General features: G+C 38.2%; 1 protein-coding gene across 1 annotated transcript in view; it reads left to right on the top strand.

The window, feature by feature from the left end:
- The first annotated feature begins 511 nt into the window (after positions 1-511).
- LOC140336023 (contactin-associated protein-like 5) overlaps positions 512-17,327 on the top strand; it is a 221,896-nt gene continuing 205,080 nt past the window's right edge. The window contains exon 1 of the mRNA XM_072419077.1: positions 512-890. Coding sequence (XP_072275178.1) covers positions 809-890 — 82 coding nt within the window. The 5' untranslated portion in view covers positions 512-808. The remainder of the gene's footprint in view (positions 891-17,327) is intronic.

Below are 17,327 nucleotides of genomic sequence, written 5' to 3'. Positions count from 1 at the left end.
TACCACTTGGCCTTCTGCTCTCTCTCTTCTGTATTTCTAGATACTCTTCTGTATTTCTAGATAAGCCACTCACAGGCAGATAGGGACACAGATTACCTTTTCTACACTGACAGTGTGCAGTATACCTTCAACTGATGCTTCTCCTTATTCATCTGATTAGTTCTGCACACCAAAAGACACACTTATGCTAAAAATACCAATGATCCTGACCTCCTTCTCCCTGGTATACAATACATAATACACTGGCACATTATAACTCTATAATACAGCTTTCCATGCAGAAATTCTCTTCTCTCCAGTGACTTCCCATAGATAAGCAGTGTGCAGACTGTGCAGCAGTCAAATCTGCTGTTAGGTGATTTATAGGCAGCAATAAATGGTGCAGATCACAAAGCATGAATAAATAGGAAGAATCTTTGAGTCCCTGGATCCCTGTGCTGGCTGTGACCCCCCTGCACAGTGCCAGCTCTGTATGCTGCTGCCACCTTCTCCCAGGCACAGTGGGTGTAGCTGCTCCAGGCTGTGGGTGGAGAGCTCAGTGCTCAGTGCCTATAAGGAGCTGTCCACCATCTCAGTGCTGAATCTTCCTCCAGCACTGGAAGCTGTTCCTTCCCTCTCTCTGGCTGCTATTTCTTCTTGCTTGTGGATGGTTCTCTTTAAGGAGTTTGTGCAGAGGAAGTCTGCAGCCCAGCCTGGATTATCTGAATGCTGCTGAGAGCAAAGGATTGTCAGAGTAGCACAAGACACAGAGATCTGGGATACAATCCACACAGACTGTGCTGTCTACCTGAGCAGAACACAAAATACAATGGATTCTGGTGCAACCTTGTTTGGGGCATTTCTGTGTGTGCTGTCTGCTGTGTGGCCCCTGGGATCAACAGCTGCAAACTGTAAGTCATGGGTGTAATGCACATTCACCTGGGGATGGTAAAAGGGGGAAGGGTCTTTGGCAGCTTGGTCTAAAGTTGCCTGTCTAGGTGGACTATATATATATATATAAATATATATATATAATATATATGAGGAATATATATTAATTTCTGCTCTCTGACTGCTCTGAGTGCATATCAAGGCTGTGTGTGTATATTTATGTTCCTGTACTGAATAGGTAGAAGGCAATGAATGGTAACTCCTATGTAGCTGCTGGCATTCCTGGTGCACATTGATTGATTGCTATTGCTTTAGAGGATGTACAGTGCAACCTGCAAATCATCTGTGATTACCAATGAGCCCAATAGATTGCTGATTATGTGAATCCTAAATGCTGATGTTATGTTGCTGAGCTATAGCGTACTTGCTGATATATCAGCAATAGAGATCTGCAGGCTGCCCCATGATGTATTGGGGAAGTTTGCATTTTGCACCACTGTAGTGAAATGTTTTGATGGTCATGGAACTGTCCAGCTGCTAAAAGGGTTAAGAAGAAGATGGAAAGTGAATGTTGATTGGATAGGATTCTTCTCTTCTCTCCTGTAAAGTATAAGGATCTTTGCATTGATATCTAACTCTCTGAAGTTTAATGTGTGGTTATGAGTTCCCATCACTTGTGCAGCCATGAAGCTGCTGCAGTCCCCACCAATGTCATACTAGAAGTATTCAGTTAGAATGCTTTAGTCTAGGTTAGGAGGCTTTCTTGAAATGCAATGGGTGTTAGATGTAAAAGAAGCATCAAAATGGTCAGGGGCCAAGATCACAGTAATATATTGACATTATTAATAAAAAGAAAGTGTCAACATGTCATGCATACCTTAATGCTATTATGGCTTCTTTACTAAACTGCTAACTTTAGGACATGAGTGCATTCCCTACTCTGGGCATCATATCCTAATGCATTTTAATGTGCAATTACTTTATTTTTTAATATTACTTTTAGGATGTGCAACAACTGGTTATTTAGGGCATTATCAATCTTTACTTTACAGCAGAATTTAGAATTTGTGTACCCCTGCACTGTGACAAATCAACCACTAGAGGTCACTGTTGGTCTTTTGCAGGTTCATGTTGAACTGTGCAGCCTAGTTTAGGAAACACAGAATGGATTATACTCTGGATAAAGTGTCTTTAGAAAAAATAAGAGAAGCCTTTTATCTTTGTGCACCGTAAGGAGATATCCCTTGCAAAACAAACCGAAAGAAATCATGCATTTTGTGCTAATTAGCACCCTGCTCTAAAAACACCATCAAGCTGTACTGTTATAGCATATATGATCACAGCTAATGTAATGCAGAAATAGATCCAATAATATTATTATCCCAAACAGAAGTAAAGGGATTCAATTAACACATGGAAATGTATCTCCTTTCTGTGTGTACAAGATGAGATTTATTTTTCTGCCTGGGAATATCTTGTAAATGGGAGATGGAATTGGCATATTCATTACCAAGATGGGTATTACCAGGGAAATGTATGAGAGGTTCACCCCCTCTCAAAAAAAAAAAAAAAATGCAAATGCAAAATTCAAAACCCTTTTTTAATCTAGCATTGTGTATTTCTAGGCAGGCAATATGTGTGTGTGTGTGTATGAGGGGGCGTGGGGTGTTTATTCATAAAACTGGCTTTAAAAGGGTCTCTCTGGTCCTTAGGGTGCCGTAAACCCCCCAGGTACTTTTGGGGAACTACAGATACCAGTAAATGTAGACTTGTTCTTTAAAGTAAGTTACAGTCCACTCGTACAAAAGCTTCAACCCCTGCATTGTCTATATGGTCCCTAGATTGCCATGCAACCCCAACCTTTGGGGAGTGCTATTGGGGAGGACTACAAATCCCAGCAAACATGGAGCTATGGGATTCTTTACAATCTGGTGCAGAGAAAATTACAGTAGCTTTAGCTTGTAGTGTCTTTAGAGGGGTCTGCCTGGTTCTTAGTGCTGTAGAGCCACAAGTTCTGCGCAATGCTTACTTAAAACTTTTGGGGGACTACAAATCCCAGTGGGGTGTGGTGGAAGGTACAGACCCCTTAAACAAAAGCTTCAGCTCTTCTATTGTATTTATAGGGGTCTGTCTGGCCCTTATGGTGTTGTACAGCCCCAACATCTGGGCTGTACTTATCTTACTACCTATGGGGGGACTACAAATTCCAGCAGATGTAGAGACTTCATTACTGTTCATTACAGTCTATTGCAGAACACATTGTAGGTTACTAATACAATTTTCACCTTCAATGTTTTTATGGAGGTCTGTATGGTCCTTACAGTGCCGTAGAGCCCCAACTTCTAGACAGTGCTTACCTATAACTTTTGGGGGACTACAAATTCCAGCAAATGCAGGACCTGATCATCCTGATACAGTTTGGTGCAGAGAAGGTTACAGGTCAGTCAGACAAAAGCTTCGGTTCTTGTAGTATCTTTAGAGGGTTCTGTCTGGTCCTTAGATGACCGGAGATCCCCAACTCCTGCGCACTGCTTACCTATAACTTTTGGGGGACTACAAATCCCAGCAAAGACAGACAGTTGTAGATCTTAACCATCTGATGTGGCAGTACGGATCACTCAAACAAATGCTTTATATTTTCTTTATTTCTGTCCCAATAGATTCTTTTTAAGAATGATTGAAAAGTTGGATCAGCCAGTGCAACCAATCAATTACATTTAATATAATAAACAAATATTAAGATGAGGTTGTTATTAGCTGCTATCATATAAGCATCAATAACTGATCTTTGCTCCATTCTCTGGATAACTTGTACCCAGCCTGGCATCCCTGAACTTTGCATTTGGAAATGCTAGCTGCCTGGGATTCATGCTGATCCGGAGACTTCAGTAGTCCATGGAAGGAATACGAAGCCCAGAAGTGATGAGTGTCTTCTGGCCTTACTTGTGGCATGCTTGTACGATATCTTGTACGGTGTTTTCCTACCCAACAAAATGACCAGCGAGCTTAATGATTAAGAATAAAAAGCCTTCATGATAATCATCCAATTACTTGCATATAATTGAGTGTTAGCTTTGTCCATTAGCTGAGCAAAAATAACTTTGCAAAGCAAGCCTTTGTTTCCTTTTGCTCCATTTTTTATTGATTTTATAAAGGAACTCCAGGCAATAATAAAATCAGAAACAGCCAGACAGTTAGTATGTTCATAGTGAGGTCAGCAAAGCCTTTTTTAAATCTCTCAGTTTGTTACTGGACTGAACTTTATCCGGTGCCATTAATGCGCAATAAATCCCAATATTACTATCACAATATGTGGCTACACACCCTTTCCATAAGTTAACCACAACGCTCATCATGTTTTATGTTGGATAACATTAAAAAGCTGCAAGAACTTTCCTGAACCTGTTACTGTGTATTAGGAGCTCATTCTAAAAGAAAAAATGGACTTACAAATGAAACGGAATACACAAATATTGCATGATATATTTGTGCATGATTAGTTACATATGTCAGTGGGTGTACATGGGCTCTAAATCAGCCCCTTTACATCTAAAAACTGTCTGCAGCCAATCACAGAATAGTCAATGATCAGTTTCTTGAGTTGATGGACAAATAGGCAAGAAAATGACCTAAACACTATTCGTATGCAGCTCATTTATCATACAGACTACCGGTATATTGTGTCATCCGAGTGTTCTGGTTCAGAGATCTTCGGCTGCACTGTAGCTTGGATAAGTTCATGTTGGTTTGTATTGAATTACATTAGTATATGTATTGCATATCTAAAGTAATAATGGAATATATGTAAATGGGTATTTACCATAAGACAATAGATTTGTCAGTTTTTGGTACCTATCTGTACAATATTTTGAGAATAATTGCATGTGTACTTTATTCTAGCTGATACACATTGCTGTACAGGTTCAGGTGTCCCCCATAAAGGGTATTTTCAATGATACAGCGTACAGAAGAAATCCAGTTTAGACAATTATATGCTTACAAATTTTTGGTTTGGGGTCGACCCTTTCCTGTTCCTGTATGATTGTGTCCCTGTGTACAAAGCCAGAGTTATACATGGCTTAACCAGTTTGGTTTGAAAGACATTTATTGACCTGGTCTCAGCCCTAAAGGACATCTCTGAGATAAGTTAGAACATCAAAGTTTTCTCCTTCAACATTAGTATCTGACCTTAGAAATGATCTTTTCAGTCAATGGACCCACGTTTGCAGAGACATGCTTCAAAATCTTATGGAATGCCATTCCAGAAAAGCTGAGGACGGTATACCCAGAAGACAATGGGGCAAATCCAACTTCATGATCTTGGTTTTGGAATGTGATGGTGTGTACTGAAGATGTAATATACAGGTGCAGGTGCTGATTGTATAGTGAAGGTCTCTGGGCTGCCAACAGGAAGGGGGCAAAGGGTACTGTACTGAGCCCCATTAAAAAAAACTTTTTTAAAAAAAAGGTTTACTTAGTATGGGGCCTAAAAATGTTTGATGGGAGCCCTGATAGGTCTAACAGGTTATGAGTTATGAAAAAGAATGCACTAATCTTTGATGTTTTTGCAATGTTTTGGCCAATACCAAGCAGCATCCAAGCATTTACAAACCATATCTGATTCATTGAGCAAATTGTTACTTTACCACCATCATTGCTATGAACTTCCAAAGTGGTCTATTTGGCTCCACACCAGTATATTCTCCATGTCTGAAACCTACACTCTAGTCACTGAGTGGAAAACCAGGTACCCCCATTTAATATACATTTGTACATAAAATCTTCTTATTCTCTACTCTGCCACCACCTTTATCCACCAGAGCAAAGTGAAAAAGCTCTGTTCAGAGCTTACAAAAATGACCCTCTAAAACCCCACATGATATAGCACTGGCCTGGTGATTGGTCACACAGGTTCTCAAAGATGCATTAAAGGAAGAAGAGGGAACATTCACATGATAAAGTATCTTGCATTTACTCGGCATTGTCCATTGCTCTGTTAGATAAACAGACTGGCAGTGGGATGAACCAAAGGCTGGTACCAGCAAAAGGAAAAGGCATATGTTCCTGATAATGTGCTGTATACCAGCAGGAGGGACTTATGAAGTGGCTCACCTGTAATTTTCACATGAAGGGTGGTATATATCTAGTTACTTGATAAATCACTTAAAGCGTACCTAAACTCAGAATTTTCACTTTACATAAAAGGGTAGACAACCCTTTTATGTAAGGTATAACATTCAGATTTTTCTTTTATTTTTAGGTGCAACACCCTTTTTAAAAAAAAAAAAAGTGCAGCACCGCCCCTTAATTCTCAATAGCTTAGGCGGTCGAGAATGAATGGGAGCAGAAAGCCTCCAGGAATACCTACGTCAGGCATCCCGGGAGGCTCATGGGCACTCCTTCTGTGCATGCCCGAGCATCTTGGGCATGTGCAGAAAGAGCCCTTTTGCTTTAACAGAAAAAATTGCCAATCTCACGCATGTGCAGTGAGATCGGCAATTTTTTTTCATCCTACATTACCTGATCTTGCTCCTGGGTCAGGTGATGTAGGATGAAATACAGGAAGTAGAAGAGAAGTTGGTGGCGCCCAGAGTGCCGGGTCCAGGACGGATGCCGGGACGACGTGGGACATGATGCAGGACAGGGATTGTACTGCCCTGCAGGATTGAAGATAAGTATATATATTTTTTTTACAGTTATTGAGTTTAGTTCCTCTTTAATTTTTGTTATGGAGAATCACCTAAAATACATAAAAAAAGACAAAAAATCGAAAAGATCTAAATGCAACAAGTGCTAATACATCAGACACATATCACTGGTTATCAGAATGTTTCAGTGTTCAGTAGCCTCTAAAGTTAAGTTAAATCCATGTTTAGAAAACGTCACATGTATGTTTTCCTATTACTTATTATCAGGATTATTTATTAATTAATAAAGAAATTGCACATTCACTGAATTCTTTTTTTTTTAGTTTAAAACTTCATTTAGCTGTTAGTAAACATCAATTCTGCGTCAGACTCATGCCATCCCCCAATGTGTATTACCTCTTCCGGGTGCCTAATTATAGAAGTCGTTCATACGTATCTTTATTTATATATACAGTTCTGGTATATTCCCATTGCAATTTTTAGAACTTGTCAATTTGAAAAAAAAAAACATTTACCATCCATCTATTTCACATTTACAATCCATTAATATGTGTGAAAGTCACAGTTGTATTGCATTCCTTTTTCTTTGCTGCAAGATCTGGCTGAGATTTATTTGATGTCTTTAGGACTTGTGTTTTGCAGGAAATTCTTAGCAAACTTTGATAAACCTATAATTTTTAAACGGGTAAATATATATAATGCAGAAAGTGGCTGGTGTGTGAAAATTGAGTAAATGCAAACGAGACATAGAAAAATCTGTACTGTGTGTGAGGAGGAAGGAAGAGCAAAGAGGAGAAGAGCGAGAAAGAGAGAGAAGTGGGGGAGAGAAGAAAAAAAGAAGAGATAAAAGGAGAAAAAGAGTAACAGGAGGGGCAAATATTATTATAGAGAGAAAGAGAAGAGTGAAGTGGGAGAGAGGGAAGGAAGGAGGAAAAGGAGGAAAAAGAAGGAGGCACTGAAATAGAAAGAAAAAAGGTATATAAAAGCAGAAGGGGGGAAGAGGTACAAATTGGGGCAGATGGGGAATAGGAAGAATTGAGAAAGCTAGATAAAGAAAATAGGGGTAAGGAGGGGAAAGAAAGAGGAACAATGAGAGAAAAGGAGAAATAAAGAAGAGAGAGATGCATTGAGGAAAAGAAATAGAGAAGATTTGCTGGGTATACAGGTACCACAGGTTTTTACATATATTTATAATGTGTGTAGCAGTAAACACAACAACAGATCTTCCATCCATATGCAAATCTGCACAGACATTAAAAGCCAATTTCAGTAAAAAGTATGATATCCAAATATTGTACAGTTCATTGCAGATGTAGCAGCCAAAATGTTCTTCCATTTACCTCCTGTGTGATATGCACAATGCACATAATTAGCCAAGCCATGGGACAGAGTGGGAGCTATCCCTCCCCCACTTCCTGCCGGGGTATTGAGTATCAGCACCGGATGGGCGCAGTGGGCAGTTTGGGCGAAGAGTAATTACTGAGTTTGGTACCGAACAAACTTCCTCTACAATATGTTAACACGAACACTGTTTGTTAACACAGCCTTGCCAAAAATAATTAAAGTGGGTTGTGAATTACTTCCCTGAAGAGTTGGAAAACAAAGTAATTACATGGCTTAGTAACAAGCGAAACATACAATCTGTGTATTCCAACAGAGCTCACTGTGTGTTTTTAAAGACAAACTCAAAGCAACCAATCAGGAACATTGTTTTTATTACCCAGCTATTTATTTTATCAATAGATGGAGTGGATAGAGTGGGATGGGATTTTTATTTGTATCTGTGACTCCTTGGAGGTGGTCTTCTCCATACTGCCTGTTCTTGTGATGGCCGTACAGCAGGGAAAGGTTTTCACTGGGACAGAATGGAATTTGGGACATTAACAGTTCTAACCCTTATGTACTCTTCTAAAACCGAGTAATAAATAAATCTGCCCAGGTCTGAATTTTTCTGAAATTGGTTCAAGGCAAACACAAAATGATGCTTACCTTGCCAACTGTAACATAAACTAGTTAAGCAGTTACCTCTGGGAAAGAATTTCCTTCATCTGTCCGCTTTTGGACCAGCACAAAGTACATCTTCCCCGCCATTTCCAATAGGTCTTAGCATAGAGTGTGAATGCCTTTGGAATTTAGATTGGCAACATTGCTCCTGACCACCTACATGACCTGTAGCTAGTTTTGAGCAGCTTCCCATTGGTTGGTGATTGCCATGGGTAGTGATTCCTCTAGAAAAAGCTAGCCAATGGAAACACTGCCTGCCATTTAAACTAGCAACTATTTGAAGGTTGGTTCTGGCAGTGTCCTCATTGGTTGTTGACAACCACAGCCACCATATACAAACCATATGGCTGGGTAAACAATTGGTTTAGAGAGTTTTTACCGTTGCAAATGCTTTGATGTGCACCAGTTGCAAATATTTACATTCATTTTTAAACTAAGAAAAAAAACACCAAAAATTTACCGTAGGCCCAAAGTTCCACGGTAAGTCCAAGCAAATCATCTTTATATTACATATTGTTGTAGCAAACCAAATGTCACCCAGTGGGGTCTAAAAATGAAAAGGAATTGGGTTTCCTTGGTGCTCAGGGGTTCTTCCCTCTAACCATGTCTTAAAGTAACACAGAGGTTAGCAGGAGGAACCACTAGGCACTGCAGGTAACCAGAAAGCTGACAATGGCAGAACATCAGGCAGTCAGTTCTTGTGGTGGTTTTATCTGTGCAAAATTAACCTTTTAGGGAATTTTTCATTATGACAAGTGAGCTTTAGGTTTTAAAGTGAATTAGGAAAAGTATTGGGTATCTATGGATATGTTGTGCCTTTTCTAGCCTTGCCACATAGGTGCCAACCTTTCTATTTTTGCTATTTGGTTGCACTTTCTTTACTTTTGTAATCAAGCAGAGTAGTATGTAGTCCAATTATCCTGGGCTGGAATACCTGTTCACAGGTGCCAGAAGTTGGGCAAACTCCATGCAACACAGATGTGCAGCGGTTCTGAGAAACACTGGTTATACAACTAAGTTTTAGGTAGGTGATCCAAATCTGCAAACATTTTTCAGTTTATACAGTAAATGTGAGATACTGCTGTGCGATTGGACATACTGCTATTATTTGAACAGACTATTATTACCGTTTCTTCACTGTTAGTAAAGGAATACCACATTTGATACGTGTTTCATCATGTTTTGATTTGGAATAGATTGTGTAGTGTTCCCTACACAATGTATTTTGTATTTGAGTGTATGGAAATTGAGGCTTTTATACAAAGGTTAAGCTTTATTTGCTCTTTTGAACATACTTCAAAAATTCAGAACGCAACTGTTTATTATATATTGTTTTTTTTTTTTTTTTTGAGGCATAATAGGTACTTTTATGATTGCACTGTGTTTCCCACTTTTACCGTCCATAGGTCAGTAATATTATGCTTGTTTATCAGTTCTTTTATCATCAGATCCATAGTTTTAAATGATACTAGTTGTATTACTATGTATTCATTTGGTTGTTATTACCTTTTACATACTCAGTTCTGGTTCTTACTTGTTTTCTTAAAGAAGCTGAGGCAAAACACATTGAGAATGGGGATTACAAAACATCAGCAACAAAATTATTACTGATACAAAAGAATAAGCGTGTTTGGAATATTTGCATCTATCCGAATAACCTTTAAAGGCACCTTCCTATCAAATCACATACTTCAAATTTGAATAAAATACATTTATTTACACATTAAAAAGATAGACATAGGTTTATATCTTTTACAAATATAGAAGCAAAATATATCCAGTCTCAATATAGATGCATTTCGCAGAATCTGCCTCCTCTGGAATTTTGAGACTGGCATCAGAGTTCCTTTAATACATCCTATTTATTAAAATATTATAAATGGTAAGAATAAAATTAAGTGTGTTTGGAAGTTAGAAGTCTAAATATTATCTACTTTTGGTTTACTTATTGTTGAACGTAGGTTGTTCATGTATGATCCACAATGTAAAGGCCATTTTCAACAAACAATCCTCCATGCAGAAAGATAAATATTTCTATGATAAATTTATTTTTGTAAAATAAAGAATTGTTGTTAAGAAATGAAAGTTATTAAAATTAGCACCTGAAAAAAGTTCCTAATTCATCATTTAAATATGACATGTGGCACCTTTATAGATAAGTGTTAATCCTGGGTTTCAAGTGCGCGCATCTTTTAACTTCTATGAATACATTTGAGCACAAAATATATATTGCTATAGATAGAAATATAGAAATTTCCCAACCAGTTATCTGCATTTTATTGTTATTTTATGGAAATTGTTGGGAAGATTTGTTCACTATAGAAGGGCTTTATCACCGTTTCCTGAGGGCCGCTTATCTCAGATCTGGCAATACATATACAGCTAATTCCAGCATTTTTTTAAAGGCCCTACACAATGCTTAACACTAGTGCTTTGCATAACAGAACTCAACGCTCAAGCTTGTTATTAAATCAAACCATAAATTCTTGGAGATAGTGCTGAAACACCAGAGCCAGCCATGTTATCAGAGAATTGCTTTACACATGAACATAAAAAGATAGGAATTGTGCTGCTTGTGAATCTGTTGGCTGAGATGCATAGATCATCATGATCTGTGACTGTGTTTGCATCTGTTCCACTTTGGAGAACTTGGCGCATGAACGCAGCCCATCTGATTGGATGACTAATACAGAGAATGAACAGGATTACAGGGTACTGATAGCGAGAGAATCATCAGACCGATAGTAGGTTGTGTCATATGAAGGCCCCGAGTACATCATTTACTGGCTGGCCTTTTTGAAATAACTGATTATTATATATTGATGTAATCTTTAAAGTGGACCTGCCATCAGATACATACATTTCCTGTTAAGTACATACAGGTTGATATGTAATTATAACACTTCCAGGTCAGTGCTCCTCCTGACATGTCTGCTTTTCTTTCCTGAAAGATGGAGCCATCTCTGTTCAAGTAGCACCCAGGGACATCTACTTTCTAGAAGATTTAGGCTGGGGGCTGATGTTTTCTATCCTAGGCATAGAAAAGGGACTCAAGCTCAGGGATGGCTTTTTAAAGGCTAAAGGGGAATAATAATGTTGCTGTACATAATCACATGCTAGGAATTCATTCCTTTTGTTGTGTGGTTGAAAACTCCACTATATTTGCTGTTATATTATAGCATATTGATGTTACAATAGTATGTCAGTTTTCTCCAAAGGAGAAGGAACTGTAGGTGGGTGATGGCCCCTGTATTGTGACCCAAAAACAGCTGGGTGGTTACTGAAAAGTGCTGGGTGGTGCGCCCAACTTAAAGGGCCTGGGGGGGATAATGGTATATGCAGTGCCTGTGGAGGCAGTGTTATCGTCGGGGATTGCCTAAATTGGTCAATGTTATGTGCCCAAATAATGAGGTCAGCTGACTCCCTGAATATATGCAATGACAATGGATTTTTGCACAAGTATATTAAAAGATAACAATGCTCATTGGGTTCAAGTTTTAAAAAAGTGTTTCAGGAGACATGAGACTTCATTTTGACACATTGATTAGCCACCACTACCACCAGTAGTTCCAGACTGGAACCCCATTGAGAATTTTTGGGATGTACTGGAGGGAGAATGCAGAAAGAAAGAGCACCTGTAAAATATGTGACATACAGAGCTGCATGGAGGTTTGAAGTTTAGCATTCATGCTTTAAAGTGTCTCCGATGTTGCTAAATATATAAGATGTTCCTTCTGATACCCTGCCTGCATGGATAAAATGACAGTATGCTGACTGAACCAAATCCACAGGCAGTGCAACTCACTGTGAAGGCTCTGAAGTTAAATCCAATGTAGTTCATAGCAGCTTAGCAAATACATAAGATGTTATCCTGGCTTCCTTGAAGGTCAAAAGTCAAATCCTTATCCAAGGATTTCTTTGCAAGAGTAAAACTGAAACTATCCTACCTACATGGATAGAATGATAATGATGCAACAAGCTGATAGTGGCAGCATAACCTTCACACAGGTATTTGCTCAAGAAAATTGATGACAAATGACAGTTAAACAGCACCAGTACGACTTAGCCCTAGCAAAAATTAGAATATTGAGTCTTAGATTATAATTACTAAGTCAGAGGTTATTCATGCCTGACCTTGTGCATTCCATGCATTGTCTGCCCAAGACAGCTTTATCAAACTGAGCGTTGTAGCTATTTGCATTTATTCTATCTGCTGTACTATTTGACACTCTGGGATTCAATGTGTAAGGCACGACAGAAACATAACCCATCTGGTGTACCATAGTCACATAACTAGCCTGCAAGAGAACAATCTGCTGAAATATCAGCTGCTTTTGCTTTTGGAGCTGTTGGCTTGCACTGAACAACCCACATTCATTCATTCATTCATTCATTATGTATGGGGATATTCCTGCTTTAAAGCCCAACTACCGGTAAACCCAAAACTGAACAAGGCAAATTCTCAACCCAATTATTTTACTTGCTGTAAATGAAAGGTGTCATCCTTGGAAGTTAACTTCACCTATACACATATGCAAAAACCCAGTGTGTAGCTGTGCTTGGCTGTAGTTGTGCACCAATCACATAGCCCAGACCTCTTGTGCCATTTCCTTTTCTATTAACAGATTCGGGTCTTACAATTGCTCACCCCTTACTTCCTATGACTACAGTTCCTGTTTCCTCATGTAGACACATGGGCCCTGATTTACTAAAGTTCTCCAAGCCTGGAGGGAATACACTTTCATCAGTGAAGCTGTATGATCCAGCAAACCTGTAATGGATCTGGTCCAGGATTAAAAACATTTGCTAAGAAATAGCTAATGACGTTTAGGAAATCCATTCCAGGTTTGCTGACATTTACCTACGAAACAAACCTTCTGTCGACCAATTTGCTTTCATAAACGTTACTGTGTTCATGTATTAACCTGATTGCTATGACAAATTCTTTGTTGGTTTTTAACTATCACTTGGCTCGTGTCTTCCATTTTTCTACAATCCCCAGTTTCAGAGCTGGTTCTGTCCACCCAGTAGTTGCCAAATCCCAAGTGTTCTGAAGCGCCAAGTAGTCAGCACTTTTCTATATTCATGTATTAACTTGACTGCTATTACAAATTCTATGTTGGTCTTTAACTATCACCTGGCTCATGTCCTTTGTTTTTCTATAATCCTCAGTTTCGGAGCTGGTTCTGTCCACCCAGTAGCTGCCAAATCCTGGGTTTTCTCAAGCCCTAAGCAGACAGTCCTTTACTGGTGTCTCAGGACTAAAAGCAGGGGTATATCTCTCCTATGTGAATCACATGGGAGGATTCACAGTAACAGGAAGATGAAAGGATTTCAGATCCTTTTTTTAGCTAGTAACATTCCATATGCAGATGACAGCTTGCAGTAAAGTAAGTGTGAGTAACACATGCTCAGCTCTAATATTTACACCTAATTAAAGTCTAAAAATACCATACCACAATAATGTTAACACTCAGTAAGGAGTGGAATATAACAAATAAACCTGTCAAATAAAAGCACAAGTTCCAAAAGTGATGATGTGAAGAGTGGGGGTGAGCAGTCATATTATGGGGTGATGATACAAGAGCATTAGAGGTATTAATAGAGACACTGACAGCATGGGGTCTATTATCATGAAAAAGAGCAATACAAAGACAAATCAACTAATCAGAGCTTGGGCAGTGAAATAAAAGGTGATCTCTGATTAGTTCATGTACATTTTAGTATACTGGGTATCATATAAAATGAACACAGATACATTTAATGCACACCAAAAATGTATTGAATGAGAAATAATGTCATAGTAAATCTTTTAATATCAGGGAATAAAACATAAACACATAAAATCTGCAAATAAATTATAAAATGAACAACATATTGTAAATAGCTTATGTTTCAGGAACCTCAAACCCTTTCAATGTTATTTGTAATAGTACAGCATCCAAAGACATGTTAGACAATTGTTTTCTTCCAACTATGTGGTAACAGTTCGCAAAAGGCCCTTTTCTGTTCCAGCATGATTGCTCTCCATGTAGCCAGTTCTGTAATGACATGGTTGATGAGTGGAGATGGAGGAATTTGAGAGTTTTGACTTTAATTTTACTGAGAAGAACTGGACTGCCAATTGTTAGCCAGGTCTCCATATCCAACATCAATACCTGACCTAGCAAATGGGATCACATTCCCCAAAACACAAAATACATCCATTTCAAAAGCCTTCCTAGACGAGTGGAGGCTGTACAGTTGTCCATAAACCTACAAAAGTATCATTATGCTATTGGTTCTATGTTTTATTGGGACACAACAGACATCATGAGCAGATCTTTTTCTGAGTGGGTTGTTACTATCTATATATCTGTCTCATGCCTACAAATGTAGTGTTGGAAAGATGGTCCAAGGCTGAACACAGAACACCCAAACAAGCCATCTAACAAAGTGAGGGTTTTAAATCTTGAATATAGTGTAAAGTACCATGGAAAGCAGTATTATCAGAGGAATGGAAACTAGTTCAGAATTTAATGAACAGACATAAATAGTTGACTTCGGTAGCTAAAAAGTTAAAAAATTGTATTAAAGGACCATTTATGACATTCTTGGTCGGGTGCAGATTTAGGCTCTTGTGCCTAAATTCTGCAATTAAATTCTGCAATTAAAAAACTGTATACCGGTATGAAATAGAATTCATTAGTCCATGTAAAAGCCAAACCTTTTTGGTAGTGGGTAGAGAATGCAATGGTTAGAATGATAACTTTCTGGTTGTATCCTCATGGGGAAGATTCAGTCTTTCTAGTGGTTCTAGTTGTTCTATTCATTTCTATTTGTTATAGTTGTTGTATACAGCTGTCACCAATACAAGAGTATTCAAGCAGTTAGGAGTACAGAATTGTTTAGAATTTTCTTTCTGGATTTTCCTAATGGAAAAAGTTGCCTTCTCCATTTTTTGACTCTTAGGACAAGAAATGCTAACAGAATAGAAGCGCATAGAAACACATTTTTTTGCATTCACTTGGGAAATCCAAATGGTTCTGAGGGTGCCAAAAATCCCCTCTTCCTCATGGGTGAATAAAAATGTGAAATTTGTACTGGGTGTTTGATGGTATTTGAGACTTGATATCCAGTCCAGGAGTATAAAAAGTGAAGGTTAATTTTCCAGGTGTGACCTTGCTCTGGTGCCAATTGTCTAAGAAGTAAGTTTTTGTCTCAATATTTCTTCTGGGAGAAGAAGTGAAAGGGTTGAAACAGAATTGCTTCAAAGGTGTAGCAAATAAGAACTGGTCATGGATTCTATTTTCTACTCTTGTCAAAAAATGTACAAAATGTTTTGCTTTAAATATTCTTTAAATCAGCCTTTGAGGTTAGATCAGTTTTTCTCAATCTTTTTAGCATTAAGAACCTCCTGGAAATAACTTTAAGGTCTTCAGGGGACCCTCTGCTCTAATTACTATATCCACAGCTCACAATACATTACTGTGGTGTTCTGTAGGAAGAGTCTCTATTACATTGAAGCCATTGGGAAGAATGCCACCCTTACAGATAGACAAAAAAGACCATTGATATCAGTTAAACTGAAAAACCTGACAGTCACAAATTTCCCATTGCTCGAGGAACCCCTAGAAACTTTTGGAGGAACCCTGGTTTAGAATGTCTTTATTTCCCTTCCTTACCTAAAACTGGGGGTTTTGTCTATATAATGTAGATATTTTCCTATAAAAGCATCTGAAGTGCTTCATCTTATACTTGAACTCATCAGGTTTTTATTTTTATTGTATCATAAAGTCATCTCTGAAATTTGAATATGAATTATTCAACCAGCCTGAAAATAAAACTGAAATGTTCTGTTTTACACATGTACAGGGGGAGCTTGGGACCAGTGCTGTATGCCTTTGGTTGAGAGCGTGCCATAGTTGACTCCGCTGGGGAATATCAAACATCTTAATGTTCAATCTTCCCTGCCATTAAATAAAACATTTTTGTTCTTACAATGACTTTATTTTAACAATAATCCTTGTGAGATGTCATTAGTATAAATTATATTAACAGCTTCAGCTATTAGGAGGAAAAAATGCTGGAGTGAATTCAGAAAATTGAAGATTAACTGAATGAAATGGCTGATAATGTTAGATACAAACCTGCAACTTCGGGGTCAATTTATAAATGTTTTCATGGAAAAATCACCCAACTTTTATGTAAAATTCACACATTGGATTCAATTACAAAATATTTGAGAAGAGTTTACTGACATATTTTCTAATTAAATCCAATGTGCAATGGATGAATCTTGGGAGGAAATATTTATAAATGGGCAGCACGGTAATTCAGAGGTTAGCTGGCTGGCCTTAGCAGTGCTAGGTCTCGGCCAGGACATTATCTGCATGGAGTTTACAGGTTTCCACCAGGTACTCCGGTTTCCTCCCACATTCCAAAAACATGCAGTTAGGTTAATTGGCTTCACCCCAAAATTGTCCTGAGATTGTATTAAAGACAAATGACTATGGTAGGGACATTAGATTGTGAGCCCCATTGAGGGACATCTAGTGATATGACTATGGACTTTGTAAAGCGATAATATTAAATGAACCCCTTTGAGTAAATGTCAATCAGTACCCTTGGATTATATTCTTGTAAATATTACCACTATGCTGCTGTAGAAATTCAACTCAGTTCATGCCTAAAAGTTTTGTAATCAAATTACGGAACTTTCCAATAAGCTTTAAATTGTAAATTACATGAATTTGAATTTGTATGTTCTCCCTACGTTTGCTTGGGATTTCTCAAGGCATTTCCTCCAACATCACAAAAACATGA

The sequence above is a fragment of the Pyxicephalus adspersus genome, chromosome 7, assembly GCF_032062135.1.
Source record: "Pyxicephalus adspersus chromosome 7, UCB_Pads_2.0, whole genome shotgun sequence".
Taxonomy (NCBI): Eukaryota; Metazoa; Chordata; class Amphibia; order Anura; family Pyxicephalidae; genus Pyxicephalus; species Pyxicephalus adspersus.
The sequence above is the reverse complement of the archived record's forward strand: the minus strand, read 5'-3'. Positions and strand labels throughout refer to the sequence as shown.